Source organism: Rhinopithecus bieti, unplaced genomic scaffold (assembly GCF_001698545.2).
Source record: "Rhinopithecus bieti isolate Rb0 unplaced genomic scaffold, ASM169854v2 scaffold_33374, whole genome shotgun sequence".
Lineage (NCBI taxonomy): Eukaryota > Metazoa > Chordata > Mammalia > Primates > Cercopithecidae > Rhinopithecus > Rhinopithecus bieti.
Genome location: NW_016814428.1, coordinates 1,296,624 through 1,312,420, shown reverse-complemented (window position 1 = coordinate 1,312,420; position 15,797 = coordinate 1,296,624). Strand labels below are relative to the sequence as shown.

The 15,797-nt window shown below is 37.2% G+C and overlaps 1 protein-coding gene across 1 annotated transcript in view; it reads left to right on the top strand.

Annotated features, from left to right (window-relative positions):
- Positions 1-14,849, top strand: part of CUL3 (cullin 3) — an 85,794-nt gene extending 70,945 nt beyond the window's left edge. The window contains 3 exon segments of the mRNA XM_017850272.1: positions 5,320-5,506; positions 9,304-9,449; positions 13,221-14,849. Of these exon segments, the coding sequence (XP_017705761.1) occupies positions 5,320-5,506; positions 9,304-9,449; positions 13,221-13,352 (465 nt within the window). The 3' untranslated portion in view covers positions 13,353-14,849.
- Positions 14,850-15,797: the final 948 nt, after the last annotated feature.

The window sequence follows — 15,797 nt, the reverse complement described above, 5'->3', positions numbered from 1 at the left end:
TTAAAGTCTGTTTTATCTGAGACTAGAATTGCAACGCCTGCTTTTTTTTTTTTCTATTTGCTTGGTAAATATTCCTCCGTTCCTTTATTTTGAGCCTGTGTGTGTCTTTGCACATGAGAAGGGTCTCCTGAATACAGCACACTGATGGGCCTTGACTCTATCCAGTTTGCCAGTCTGTCTTTTAATTGGAGCATTTAGCCCCTTTACATTTAAGGTTAACATTGTTATGTGTGAATTTGATCCTGTCATTATGATGCTAGCTGGTTATTTTGCCCATTAGTTGTTGAAGTTTCTTCATAGTGTCAATGGTCTTTACATTTTGGTATGATTTTGCAGTGGCTGGTACCAATTTTTCCTTTCCATATTTAGTCCTTCCTTCAGGAGCCCTTGTAAGGCAGGGCTGGTGGTGACAGAATCCCTCAGCATTTGTTTGTCTGTAAAGAATTTTATTTCTCCTTTGCTTATGAAGCTTAGTTTGGCTGAAGGTGATATTCTGGGTTGAACATTCTTGTCTTTAAGATTGTTGAATATTGGCCCCCCACCCTGTTCTGGTTTGTAGGGTTTCTGCAGAGAGATCTGCTGTTAGTCTGATGGGCTTCCCTTTGTGGGTAACGCAACCTTTCTGGCTGCCCTTAACATTTTTTCCTTCATTTCAGCTTTGGTGAATGTGATGATTATGTGTCTTGGGGTTGCTGTTCTGGAGGAATATCTTTGTGGTGTTCTCTGTATTTCATGAATTTGAATGTTGGCCTGTCTTGCTAGGTTGGGGAAGTTGTGGTTAATATCCTGAAGTGTGTTTTCCAACTTGGTTCCATTCTCCCCGTCACTTTCAGGTACACCAATCAAACGTAGGCTTGGTCTTTTCACATAGTCCCATATTTCTTGGAGACTTTGTTCCTTTTCATTGTTTTTTCTCTAATCTTAACGCTTTATTTCATTAAGTTGATCTTCAGTCTTTGATATCCTTTCTTCTTTCTTCTGCTTGATCGATTCAGCTATTGATACTTGTGTATGCTTCACGAAGTTCTCGTGCTATGTTTTTCAGCTCCATCAGGTCATTTATGGTCTTCTCTAAACTGGTTATTCTAGTTAGCAGTTCCTGTAACCTTTTATTCAGGTTCTTAGCTTCTTTGTGTTGGGTTAGAACATGCTCCTTTAGTTGAGAGGAGTTTATTGTTACCCACCTTCTGAAACCTATTTCTGTCAATTTGTCAAACTCATTCTCCATCCAGTTTTGTGCCTTTGGAGGAGAAGAGGCATTCTGGTTTTTGGAATTTTCATCTTTTTTGCCCTGGTTTTTCCTCATCTTCGTGGATTTATCTACCTTTGATCTTTGATGCTGATGACCTGTGGATGGGGTTTTGCGTATACACTCTTTTTGTTGATGTTGAATGTTACTGCTTTCTGTTTGTTAGTTTTTCTTCTCACAATCAGGCCTCTCTTCTGCAGGTCTGCTGCAGTTCGCTGGAGATCCACTCTGGACCCTGTTTGCCTAGGTATCACCAGTGGAGGCTGCAGAACAGCAAAGATTGCTGCCTGCTCCTTCCTCTGGAAGCTTTGTCCCAGAGGGGCACCTGCCGGATGCCAGTCAGAGGTCTTCTGTGTGAGGTGTCTGTTGACCCCTGCTGGGAGGTGTCTCTTGTCAGGAGGCATGGGGGTCAGGGACCCACTTGAGGAGGCCGTCTGTCCCTTCGCAGAGGTGGAGTGCCGTGCTGTGAGGTCCACTGCTCTCTTCAGAGCCGGCAGGCAGGAATGTTTAATTCTCCTGAAGCTGGGCCCATAGCTGCCTCTTCCCTCAGGTGCTCTGTCCCAGGGGAGATGGGAGTTTTATTTACAAACCCATGACTCAGGCTGCTGCCTTTCTTTCCGAGATGCCCTGCCCAGTGAGGAGGAATCTAGAGAGGCAGTTTGGCCACAGCAGGTTTGCCACCTGCCCAGTTTGAACTTCCTGGAGACTTTGTTTACACTGTGAGGGAAAAACCGCTTACTCAAGCCTCAGTAATGGTGGACACCCTTCCCCCCACCACGCTTGAGTGTCCCAGGTCGACTTCAGACTGCTGTGCTGGCAGCGAGAATTTCAACCCAGTGGGTCTTAGCTTGCTTGCTGGACTCTGTCGAGGTGGGACCCTCTGAGTAAGACCACTTGGCTCCCTGGCTTCAGCCCCCTTTCCAGGGGAGTGAATGGTTCTGTCTCGCTGGGGTTCCAGGTGCCACTGGGATATGAAAAAAAAACTCCTACAGCTAACTTGGTGTCTGCCCAAACAGCCACCCAGTTTTGTGCTAGAAACCCAGGACCCTGGTGGTGTAGGCACACAAGGGAATCTCCTGGTCTGCAGGTTGCAAAAACTGTGGGCAAAGCATAGTAGCTGGGCTGGATAGCACAGTCCCTCAGGGCTTCCCTTGGCTGGGGGAGGGAATTCCCTGGCCCCTTGTGCTTCCCAGGTGAGGTGATGCCCTGCCCTGCTTCTCCTCACACTCTGTGGGCTGCACCCACTGTCTAACCAGTCCCATTGAGATGAACCAGGTACCTCAGTTGGAAATGCAGAAATCACCCGCCTTTTGCGTTAGTCTCACTGAGAGCTGCAAACCTGAGCTATTAACTATTCGGCCATTTTGCCAGATCTCAAATTTGTCATTTCTAAAAACTGAATTTAATTTTTTTTTATTTGTGGGAGTGAGAAGATGGTAGTATTAAGACCTCAATTCCATGGATCACATCAAATACAAAATTCCAGATAAGTGTGAAAATCTAAATATAATTGCAAATCTGTATAAATAATAAAAGAAAATTTTGAGTATTTTGGTAACCTTAATGTGAGAAATGTCTTTTAAAAATTTATTACAAAAATAACAAAGTAAAAGACTAACAGATGTAACCACATAAGTGATAACATCTATATGATGAGATATATTAAGTTAAAATAGAGACTAGGAGAAATTATTTATAATGTATAAAATTGAAAACCATAATCTATAAAAGCATCAGTTAAATCAGTATGAAGAGAAACAATTGAGTATAAAAACATGCAAGGAATACAGATAGAGAAAGCATAGAAGATTACAGATATCCTGTAAATATAAAAATGTTTTTTCCCATAGTGGTCATGGAGAAGTACAAATTAAAATAATGAGATTTCATTTTTAGCCAAACATGAGCGAAAGAAAATCTGGTATTGAAGGAGGTGTGAGGGAGTGGATATTCATGTACTACTGTTGTGGGGGGTTAAATTGTTAAGCAACTTGAAAGCAGTTCATTAGTATTTATCAAATACCAAAAAAAAAAAATTTTTTGAGACAGGGTCTCATTCTTGCCCATACTAGAGTGTAGTGGTGTTATCATGTCTCACTGCAACCTCGACCTCCCAGGTTCAAGCCATCTTCCCACCTTAGCCTCATGAGTAGCTGGGACTACAGGCTAGTTTTTAAATGTTTGGTAGAGAGCAGATCTTGCTGTGTTAACCAGGCTGATTTTGAATTCTTGGGCTCAAGTGATTTTCCCACCTTGGCCTCCCAAAGTGCTGAGATTACAGGCATGAGCCACCATGCCTGGCACAAATATAAAATATTTATAACTTTGAGGAAGCAAGTACATTTCTAGAAATTTGCTTCTGAAAAACAGGTTTTTGTGCTCAAAGTCGGAAATGCATGTACCAACAGAACATGGGATCCAGTCTCAATCTCCACTTGTGTCATGATAGAACAGTACTGTGAAATTCCTTGTAGCTTTAATCTCTTTTTACAAGCGGAAAAATCTGAAGAAATTAATACAAAAATTCATGTTATGATCTCATTTAACACTAATACTGTTGTATAGGTGAATGTGTTCACGTACATTCATGTATATGCATAGACTTGTATTCATGTGTATATATAATGAATAGGAAAAGGCAGAGTGCAGGTAGAATAGTAATAGTAAAGATAGGCATCCTTATCTTGTTCCTAACTCTAAATAGAAAGATGTCTAGTATACTACTGTTACGCTTAACTCTCTCATTATATGTACAACCTTATGACTTTAGGGGCATTTCATTCTAAGGCAGCTAAGAATTCCCCACTATAAGGTTTGAGGACTGACTTTTGTAAAATACTTTTGATGATAGTTACGTCTGGGAATGATCTGTAATTTTAAAATATCACCTAAGGTATTTCTGGTTCATTGAATATGATTAAGCAATAACTAAAATATGTAAATAAATCACTTTTAGCGTGTATGTAATAATAAACATCTTCATTCTAATAATAGCACCTGTTTTCTGGGATTAACATTTATAGTATTTGAAATGCCTAAAGTAGGTAGATATAACCAGAGATTGTTTGAAGAAAATAAATATGCAGAATCACTGAAAATCACATTTCTCTGAATCCTTGCTTACCTGACAGTTTTTTAGAAGAACAGAACTGTTGCTCAAAGACTTCTCTAGAGAGAATGACTCTCCAGATCAGTTACCCATATAATCTGAATATCTCCATCTTCATGCCCACTCTTTGTAAGCTGCTTCTGAGAAAGAGACAGCTGTATACAGTTCATCAAAGCAATAAATCCTAGTGTCAAGACTTTTAAAACTCAAAATCACGTATCACTATAGACATGTAGAGACTAAATCATATAACTACAGTTTTCTTGCTGTCCCACTGACATAACAGAATAGTGAATTTAAAATTACACAGCATTCTTTACCGAGCTGCTTTTTCTCCCCTAGTATTACATTTTATTCATACCATAATATGCAGAAAAGATTATCACCTGAACTTCAACACAGATTGCTTGTTGATTTTTATGTTTAACATAATTTCCAGGGTTTTTTTTCTTCATTTGGTCATTGAAGCATACATATGGTCAGTTTGGATGGTAAATTTTCGTTGTATGGTAGAAGGCCTGAGCTCAGGCTTATCTTCCTTTGTTCTATGAAAGAAATTACTAAGCAAAAGAGGAGTATGGATAAACTTGGATGAGAGACTATAAAATATTTCTAAAGTTAGCAATTATATGTTGGTTAACACTTTATTTTACAAAACTAAATGTTAAAGCAGGTTCCTGATAATGTCTGCTGGATAATATTTTAGATTAACCATTGTATCTCCTGAAACAAAAAAGTTACTTGTCTTTTAATATTTTATAATTTGAATCACCCTTTCCTCTAGTTTGTTCAGATAAGGAGATTTTAATGATGTGTCATAATACTCAAGATAATTCTTTTTTATGCATTATTTATTTAATGGAATTACCTCTTTTTATCTACTGCTTGGTCAGTTTACTTGCTAATTAACTAACTTTAATCTTTCAAAAAGTCTAATTATGTTAATCTGATGAAATTTCAGGAAATTCAGCAAGAGACAGATATCCCTGAAAGAGAGCTTGTTAGAGCCCTACAGTCCCTCGCCTGTGGTAAACCAACACAGCGGGTTCTAACAAAAGAACCCAAATCAAAGGAAATAGAAAATGGTCATATATTTACAGTTAATGATCAATTCACATCCAAACTACACAGAGTCAAGATTCAAACAGGTATCTGGAATTACATTTTTCCTCTCAAAAAATTATGTATTTTTCTCTTTAGAAAAAAAATCTCATCTGTTGGATTTCTGTCTTCAAAAAATACTTCTTTTCTGGTGCTACATGGTATTTAGGCTTAAGAAAAAAAGCAGCTTTTGTTGATAAGTATTTGTATCAAAATGCATTTGAATCCAACTACAGTAAGCATTTTAAAAAGTAATTTATGGTATGAACAAAGCACTTCTTTCCATGTTTTTTAACAAATAGAATACAATTTATGAACCTATTAGTACTGTAACATGTGTTTTTCACTGGTTAAACTAATAGTCGTGAAGGTCTTTTTAAAGCTGATTTAGGAGGTTTCATATTGGGAGGGACCTATGTAAAAGTTTGATTGTTTGGGATGTTGCTATTTATATTTGATAAATATTTTTTGTTTCAAAGATCTTAAAACTCATATCATCTTTAATTTAAAAACAGAAATGATACTCATGTGAATGATTTTTAATAGAGCCATATAAGTTGATAGTGAAAATTCAATTCATTAAGTATTTAACATAATGTAGAATGCTTGTTTTCTGTGTATTTAAAGGGGAAAAAAGGCACGCCACCCTTGCTGATTGATGTTTAATTGCTACTTGGCTTAAAAACTAGTATTAGATAGGCTTCCTAGTCCTAATATATTCATTACAGCCAAATATGTGTGCAATAAAACAGTGTCCTAAGATAAATAAGATGATCTTTTAAATGACTGATTTGCTGATATTAGTTATTTATATTGTATATTATGATAGTCTTTTTAAAAGTAATGTTAAATATACAATTGATTATCAGATTACATGGATTCTAGAGCTTTATATGCACACTTAAATTTTTTTTTTTCATTTTGATCTTTTTGTTTTGTATGTATACTTTGTAGAGCAGAGTAGTGTCTCTGGCAGGGTTTTGCCCCCTTTCTCTTGTAGTTGTAGACTATATCATAGTAATCTGCATGAGCCAAGATTGGCCCATGTCTTGACATAAATACATATTAAGAATAAAGCAAACTATACTAGCGAGTGTCATGGAATAAAATTTATTTTTCTTCCAATGCAAGACATAACTATACATTTGGGCAGATACCAGTTTTGGATTTTAGGGCTCATTTGCATCCTAGAATTAGAAGAAAATATGTGGGAATATTTATCTGGATTACCTTACCCTCACCCTACTGTACCCTAAATAAGTTAACAGTCTTTGTTATCCCACATTCTATCATGTCCAGCAATAATAATATCAGATATTAGTATTATGTTTAAAAAAGTCTTCATAGATTTTTAGAATTTCATGTTAAGTGTGCAACCCTTACGTGTGTTTCTGGAGTCCATGTATATAGTGTTTTAGCTATGTTCAAAACATATATGATGAAGAATTTCACTAGAGGAGCTTAAAAGTTCTTTTCAGCAATAAAATTCTACGAAGCAGTGTTTTTTTCTTGGGAATGGTTTTTAAATGATTTTGGCTCTTACTCATAGTTTAAGTCAGAATTTTCTCTTTGGTGGTAAACATTGTGACCACATTGGTTTTATTGTCAAAGGCTCACTAACATAAATATTCAAAGACTCAGACCCTACCTATTTATGCTGCTTTTACTGTAGCCATGATAAAAGTTCATGCAAAGAAGTTAAAGGAATTACCAAAATAACACTGCCTTTGAAAAAAATTAGATTAATTTTAATCTGGGGGGTTTCCAGAGTTGACAGTCTTCACCACCTGCCTTTCTGAAATTCCATCCCCCAGCATGCATATAGGTCATGTATAGGCACATGCACAGCAACCCCTTCTGCTGCACTCAAGGGAGGAGTATTGTGTTAGGCTCCAGAGTGAGTCCCTCCCCTCCCATTTAAAAAAAAATACTCATTTTGAATCATCAGCACAATCTGACATCTATGTTTTTCTGCAGGTATTTAAGAAGACGCTTATTTAGGTGACCAAATCCAGATGAGCCAAAGGGATTGTTTAAACGATTACTTTTTTCCCTGCAGCTTTGTATTTTTTTATTTTCAAATCCACAAAGTGAAAAGCACCATAATGAACATCAGTATGGCTGTGACCTACGTTTACCAGTCATTAGAATTTTGTCTTCCTCCATGCCTTCCTCTGTGTGTATACGAACTCGTGTGTGTTTGCTACAGCGTTTGAAGTTAATTTACAAATATCTCAAGTTTCCCCCTAAAAAACTTTAGCACACATCTCCTATGTCATATCCAAGAAAATTAGTTTCATGTCATCTATTTACACCCATATTGCCTCAGTTGTCTCAAAAATTTCTTTTGCATCTCACTTTTTGAATCCATGATTCCCTCAAGATTTCCATATTACATTTAATTTTATGTCTTTTAGTTCCATTTAAACCAGTACCTCTTATCTTTTTTTTTTTCATGACATCAACTTCTGAGGAGAAGCATCATAAGCATCATTCTTAGTAGATTATTTTCATCAATTTTTCTTTTTCTTTTTTTTTTTTTTTACTAAAAGATTGATAATCTTACACTGGGGAAATGACACTGAAAGCAGTATTTTTATCCAAAGGATTCTAATTAGAAACAGCTGAATGGATATGCACACCAGAATGATCTTCTAAATTGTACAGTCTGCTGTCTCATGGCTATCTATGCCCATGCCTCCGTCAGCAGTGCCCCATGTGCTGCTTTGCAGTTTTACAATTTCTACTTCCAGAAACTTCACATCTATCTCCTTTTGATGAACAAATAAAACATCTGTTTTCTTTTTCTGCTGTTTCATTTGGAGCAGAGTTGCAGGAGAAGAATAATTCTGTGTTTAATCCCTTAGCAGTTTCTTTGAAGACTGTAGGGAAGAATAGAGTAAGACTTCTAAAGATTGGAATCTGGTATGAATTTGTGATGAGGTTGTGACATAAAAAAGCATAATAAAATATACGGTAAGAAATGGTTAGGTAACAGAACTCTAGGGAGATTTTTGGCAAGGAGATTTTAGGAACTGACATCCTAGTGGTACTTTTAAATTATTTATTTCACTGACTGAATCTTGGCAATACATACTCGTCTCCGCATAAAACCTTAGAGATTACAGCTACATTTTGAGTTAGTAAGACAACAGATACTCACCTATCTGAGATACTTTTGGTGAGTTTTAACTTGGAGCCATGGTAATAAAATAGTTGACCTCTGACAGTCATAAGTAATGAAAATTATTTACTGGTGCCGGGCGCAGTGGCTCAAGCCTGTAATCCCAGCACTTTGGGAGGCGGAGACGGGCGGATCACGAGGTCAGGAGATCGAGACCATCCTGGCTAACACGGCGAAACCTTGTCTCTACTAAAATACAAAACTAGCCGGGCGAGGTGGCAGGCGCCTGTAGTCCCAGCTACTCGGGAGGCTGAGGCAGGAGAATGGCGTAAATCTGGGAGGCGGAGCTTGCAGTGAGCTGAGATCCGGCCACTGCACTCCAGCCTGGGCAACAGAGCAAGACTCCGCCTCAAAAAAAAAAAAAGAAATTATTTACTGGTAATTTTACTACTGAATATTTTCAGCTACTATTTTCTTCCAGATAAGAAATTATATTCTGCATAAAACAAAATTGACTTTATTATCTCAAAGTTAAATTCCTCATTTTAAAAGGATAATTTAGTATTCAAGTAAACATTAAATGAGACACTTTTGAATGTATACTTATATTCAGAGGCTGAAATTGGTTTTGTCTGTGGATTACATTGACTTATATTAAGCTTGCTTATAAACTAAATTTTAAAATTACATTTATGATCAATGTCTTTATTTCTATTTTAGTTGCTGCCAAACAAGGTGAATCAGACCCAGAGAGGAAAGAAACAAGGCAGAAAGTAGACGACGACAGAAAACATGAGATAGAAGCTGCTATAGTGCGGATAATGAAATCTAGAAAGAAGATGCAGCACAATGTTCTAGTAGCAGAGGTGAGGACTCTTCACAACTGGGCTAATATAGAAAAAAGCAACATTATTAACAAAATTATTGTATGCAACTAATTTTAAAAACAATTTTACAATTAAGAAATTCTAGTGATGTAACACTTCTGAAATGTATGGTACTCACTTGGTAATTAAACATAATGATACATCCAACTATGTGCACACTCCCAGAACTAATGTGTTTATAACAAAAATGATAGTAGAATATTGTCACATGAAGTATTAAGAAAAAATTTTCACTGCTATTTAATACCTTTGTGTAAACAAATTCCCTTTATTTCTAAAAATTAATAATGGTTACCATTCATTAAATGCTTTCATTTTACAAATTGGGGAACTAAGGAGGGGAAGACCCCTTAAGAGGCCATTAAGGTAGGTGGGAGAGGATTAGGACCTGGGTAAAGTGTTGGTAGAGGGTAGAAAGCTGAATCAAGATAATTGGGAAGTAGAATTGACAGGCTTTACTGATTGATAACGGGAAGTGAGAGGGAGAAGTTGAAGATGCCTTTTAGGTTTCTGGCTTGAATGAGTAGATGGAGATTGGTTTCTTTAACCAAAAAGACAAGGGTAATGTGATGTGCCGCTGTGGTCCAGATGTCACTTAATATTCTTTTGTACAAGTTGACTTTATTGTATATTGGCACATCCAGGGGCAGGTGGAAGACAATAGACACGAGGGCTAGAAGTTGCATTGGGAATTAGCTATATGAGAATGCAGTTAAAACCACAGGTGTGGATTAAATTGCTCAGTGTTGGCATGTAGAGCAAGAAAGAACTATGGGATAGACCCCTCCCTCATCATTTTAGGAACGGTGAGTGTAACAACTAACAAACTCTTTAGAGCACTGGTTTTCACACTGGTTCTTGGAGTAGCTACCTCTGCATCACCTGGGAACTCATGAGAAACACAGATTCTTAGATTCCACCAGAGCCTGAGAATTGAATCAGAAACTCTGGGGATAGGGCCCAACAGTCTGGTTTTTTAACACGAAGTGTAGGTGATTCTGATGTTTTTTCAAATTTGAGAACACTGCTTTAGGAGGAAAAGCAAACAAAATGTCAGTGCCCTATGACAAGGGAAGAGAATTAGAAGGAGTGAGTGGTCAGTAATATCAAAAATCATGGAAAAACCAAGTTGAATCAACACTTTAGCAATTATGTGACAGGTTAACTTTCTCAGACATTTTCACTGGACTCGTGAAAGTGTATATCCAGTGGTAGTGCCTTGAGAGGGAAATGGAGGTGGAAACCACCAAGAGTGGCTTATTCCTTCAAGTATTGACTCAAGGGAAAGGGCGGAGAGAGCAGTATTAGAGGATTCAGTGTAGAGTTGAAGGGTTTGGGCTTTTTCCCCCCACAATGGGAGGATACTGAGCATGTTTATATCCTAATAAGGAAGGGATCCTTAAAAACAAATGGAAAGAAATGAGATGAAGTGATCAATACCACATTCTAGAAAAGGAAACGTGAGGATTGTATAGGGAGTATGATGATGGTAGTGTACTGACACAGATGTTACTGAACATACCTCTTCCTGAGAACCCAGGGCAGGCTGCAGGGGTATGTGCTAAGCAAGGTTTGCTGTAAGTATGGATGAATGTACCTGTGTAGGGTGGGAATTTGAAGAACTTCAAATTGAAATGGCTTATTTTCTCTCTGTAAATCCTGATACCAGCTTGGTGTAGGACTGGGTTTGAGGAGTTTAAGGGGATTGTCAAAAATTTGAAATAATACTTGTCGAAGAATGGTGCTCAGGAACTTGCTGAACTTTTGAATACTGTAAATTTGTGTTATCAGTCTACACCAGAGATTGGCAGATGTTTTTGTAAATGGCCAATTGTAGCATGAAAGCAGGTATAGATAATACATAAATGCATGTGACTCACAGTGGCTCATGCCTGTAATCCCAGCACTTTGGGAGGCCGAGGCAGGCGGATCACCTGAGGTCAGGAGTTCAAGACCAGCCTGACCAACATGGCGAAATCCCGTCTCTACTAAAAATACAAAAATCAGCCGGGCATGGTGGTGGGTGCCTGTAATTGCAACTACTTGGGAGACTGAGGTAGGAGAATTGCTTGAACCCGGGAGGCAGAGGTTGCAGTGAGCCGAGATCGTGCCATTGTACTCCAGCCTGGGCGACAGAGTGAGACTCCATCTCAAAAAAAATTAATAAAAATAAATACATATGACTGTGTTTCAGTAAAATTTTACAGAAACAGTGGGGTGCATTTGGCCTGTAACTGCAGTTTACTGATTCCTGGTGTACACAAGTGGTGTAACAACTACATCTTTACTCAGCAAAGAGCTCTGTGGTAGGTTGATAATGATACAGTATATGTAGAATATAGGTTTAATCAAATAGTGTTTATGAGATAGGACCAAAAGAATCAGAAGTAGAAGGTCCTGTTGAGAGTACAGCTGAAGTGATCTTGAATACAGTTTAGGCTCTGTTACAGGGGAGAGAGCAAGTCTATAGGAGCTGTTACTAGGCTGGAAGAAAAGAAAGGCAAAGGGTGGGAGGTCTCAGGTGGTGGGTTGAGAGCAAGTTTGTAGATACTGGAGTGGTAATCCTGGAAGGGTGATAAATTGTAGTTGCAGAGTGAAGTGCTGAATTTTCAGATTTCAAAGAATTATCAATCCATTATGGCTTTGGGAAATGAGCTGATCAACAAGAGTAGAAGCAAAGCTGGCTCACGGATGGATTTGAGCAAAGAACATGGACTTTGAAGCCAGAAAGGTTTAGATTCATCTCTGCTGGCTCTGTTATTTACTACTTGTTGATGTCAGTTTTCTTCTCTGGCATATTTTCCTCATTTGTAAAATGAGACAACTTCGCAGAGTTAAGAACATTAAATAGGCCGGGCACGGTGGCTCACGCCTGTAATCCCAGCACTTTGGGAGGCCGAGGCAGGCAGATCACGAGGTCAGGAGATCAAGACCATCCTGGCTAACACGGTGAAACCCTGTCTCTACTAAAAATACAAAAAATTAGCCGGGCATGATGGTGGGCGCCTGTAGTCCCAGCTACTCAGGAGGCTGAGGCAGGAGAATGGTGGGAATCCAGGAGGCGGAGCTTGCACTGAGCGGAGATCATGCCACTGCACCAGCCTGGGCGACAGAGCAAGACTCCGTCTCAAAAAAAAAAAAACAAACCATAAACTCATACATGCAAAATGACTGATGAATAGTGCATAGACAGACTGTGACTGCTGCTTTAGTTACTGTTTTATTATTATATGTAGCACAGTACTTAGAATCCTGATAGTACGTGGAACAACAGAAGCACTTATGATTGGGCATTATTATTCTAAGGCATTATGTCTGTTAACACATTGAGTGTACACACCAGTGGGCCAAGGTCCCAGAGCTAGTAGTGGTAGAGCTGAGTTTATCCAGGTACTGTGAGTCCAGAGTTTGTGTTCTTAAATACATAGGCTACCCAAGTTCTGTAAGTTTTGAGTGTAACCCAGAAGTCAGTAGATAACGGCATCAAAACAGTTAAACTACATTAACATAATTCCAACTAATTCATCTATTCAACTGCTATCCTTAGCATTCACATTCTGATTGGAGGAAGTGTGTTGTAACCATACATTACATTTTCAGACAGAACCTTTTTAAAGTTTCTGTGCTTTTAGCTTTGTTAATCCAGTTAGTAAAGTTCAATCTCTCAGTGTTAAAATGACATATCAGTTCTGTTGAAAGATAGGAATTTGTATGTGTTTATATGAAAATGCTATCTACTTTCTTTTTTAGGTAACTCAGCAGTTGAAGGCTCGATTCTTACCAAGTCCAGTTGTTATTAAGAAACGTATTGAAGGACTTATTGAGAGAGAATATTTGGCACGAACACCTGAGGATCGCAAAGTATACACATATGTAGCATAAAATGCGTTCAGAAATTTGATTTATTCTTGGACTGTACTCTTCGCATGGACTGGGAAGTTCTTTTAAATCATTAAATATTAAGACGACCATCTCTTCTATTAAATTACAGTACATGTTCTAGACCATTGAGATCAAGCCTTTACTCCCTTTGAGAGTTTTCAACATCAGTTGATTGAGCTTCAGGCTTTACAACGTTTATCCCTGTAGAGATCATCTTTACAGTTCCTCGGGAAAATGTGAATGTGCTGCGTTTTGTTTTCTTTACTGTATGAAAACAGGAAAATAAAACAAAAATTTAGAAAATACAGCTCATTAAAATAAAATTGTTGGATTTCATTTCCCCAGGTCTTCAGTGTTGATGTAAATGTGTTTTTGTAGTGTTGCTTAGCACTTTGCGCATTGTGTAAGTTGGGTAACAAAAATGGCAAAAGAAATGCAGAATTCCCAGTTATCTTGCTCTGAAGACATTTCTTTAGCTAGTCTTACTTAATTTGAAGGTTTGATAAATATACAAAGACCCAAGCATACAATTTGAGCATGCTGTATTCTACCACTTGCACTTACTAATCTTCTAGCCTTATGACCAGGAACCTTTGTTTTGGGCTCAAGTACACATCCTGATTTGGGTTTTCCCTATTGTAATTTGAGATTTCCCAGATTAAGTCTTACGATGATTAGGTTTTGTTCTGAGTTATTTCTAGAGAAAGAAAGTATTTTAGTATGTATAAATTGTACAATAATTTTTTTGCTGTTGTACTCACTGCTAATAGTGGATTGTATAGGGTGGTGTTTTATTTCATTTATTGTAGACAAAATAAATGAATTTAGTATACACATACCCACTAATTCAAGTATGTCAGAGCACAAAGTTGGCAGCTGGTTATATTTAATTCAGCCCCTCTGAAAAGCACATACAGTCTATACTTTGTTTATAAATATCTTAGGTCCTCCCTGCCCCTAAATATATATTTTGGTGAAGCTGTGGTGCACTATTAATTTTCTGTTTCAAAATGCAATCTAAAGATGCAATAAATATGATGACCTTGGTAGTTTTAATGAAATCTTCAATTCTTGCAGCTAACTGTGTTTTGGAAAGTGATTAAGCAATATTTCTCAAACCTGATGATTCTTGGATATTTAACTATTGTCCTCCAAAGAGTCATCGTTTCACGTTTTCAAAGATGTGCTTTGTGCTGAAGATTCTTGTCAGATATCCTGTGCTTCCAGAGTATTTTTATCTTCAATATTATTTAATTTTGTTTCATTTTGTTTTCATAAGACAATGTTTCAGATATGTAATGGGGCAAACCACTATAGATTTTTGTTGGATAGAAAAATGAAATGTTACTAATAAGTTTAAATTGACCCTTCGTTGACTATCAGTACTGTTGATACATTTATTAGAATGTATGTCTCAGAAGATGGTTTCTGTTTAAATTTATGGTCAAGTTAAAACAACTGAATTCTAATACGGATTAAAACTCCACATAAATATTTTCCCCATGCGTCTTGGGTTATAATTTTCCTTTTAGACTTGCAAATATGTTTTTATTGCAGTTTTGTCTCCATCTGTACTGTAGAATTATAAGCCTTGTGCTCTTTATCTCTACATTTTACACTTCTACATGATGCAATTAAGATGCCAATGAAAAATATTATGAACATTGTTCTCGGGACACTTTTACCATACTTGAACAGTACTAAGTCAGGTGTAACATGGAAAGCTAAGAGTTTCACCTTCTGATTTTGACATAATTGAAAATATTCTATAATGATAAGGTGTTTATAGGAAAGTAATGGTATTTCAGGTTTGAGAATTTTATTACTGCTTTCATTTCCCAATTAAGTGATACTTAACACCTGGGAAAACAGGACAGCTCAGATTGTCGAGTTAGTAAACATGAACGATGAAAAAACTTCATTTGAAATCTAAGTGAGACATTAAACATTTTAGTGCTAGTTTAAGCCATTAAAAGTTAAGTTTACATCATTGTCTCAAGTGTGGCTGTAAAAATCAGATCTAGAGTTGAGAGACATACTTGTTCATTTCGGAGCACAGGTTTGATGTTTATGCTTCTAAATATATTAAAACATTTATGAATTGCAGTTGAATGGTTGGAGAATGCTGACGATGTGATGCTACACTGAAAAAATTGGTCACAAAACGTTTATATGTTTGACCTCATAAGTATTATTTTAGGTCATAAAGGTTATAACAAAATACACTTTTAACACTGCTTTCTTTTTAGCAAGAAGTCCCAGATGCTATTTTTTTTCTGTTTTTAATGCTTTAATTTGAAAGAAAAATGCATCCTAACCATTCTGTCCTGTTGATACGGAGAAATTTTGGTGATTTATTAAAAGAGTTTTGAGGAGGATGGATACATAGTTTTCAACTGCAAAATGATGTCATCTCCAGTAATTGTTAAAGTGTAATTCTCTGCC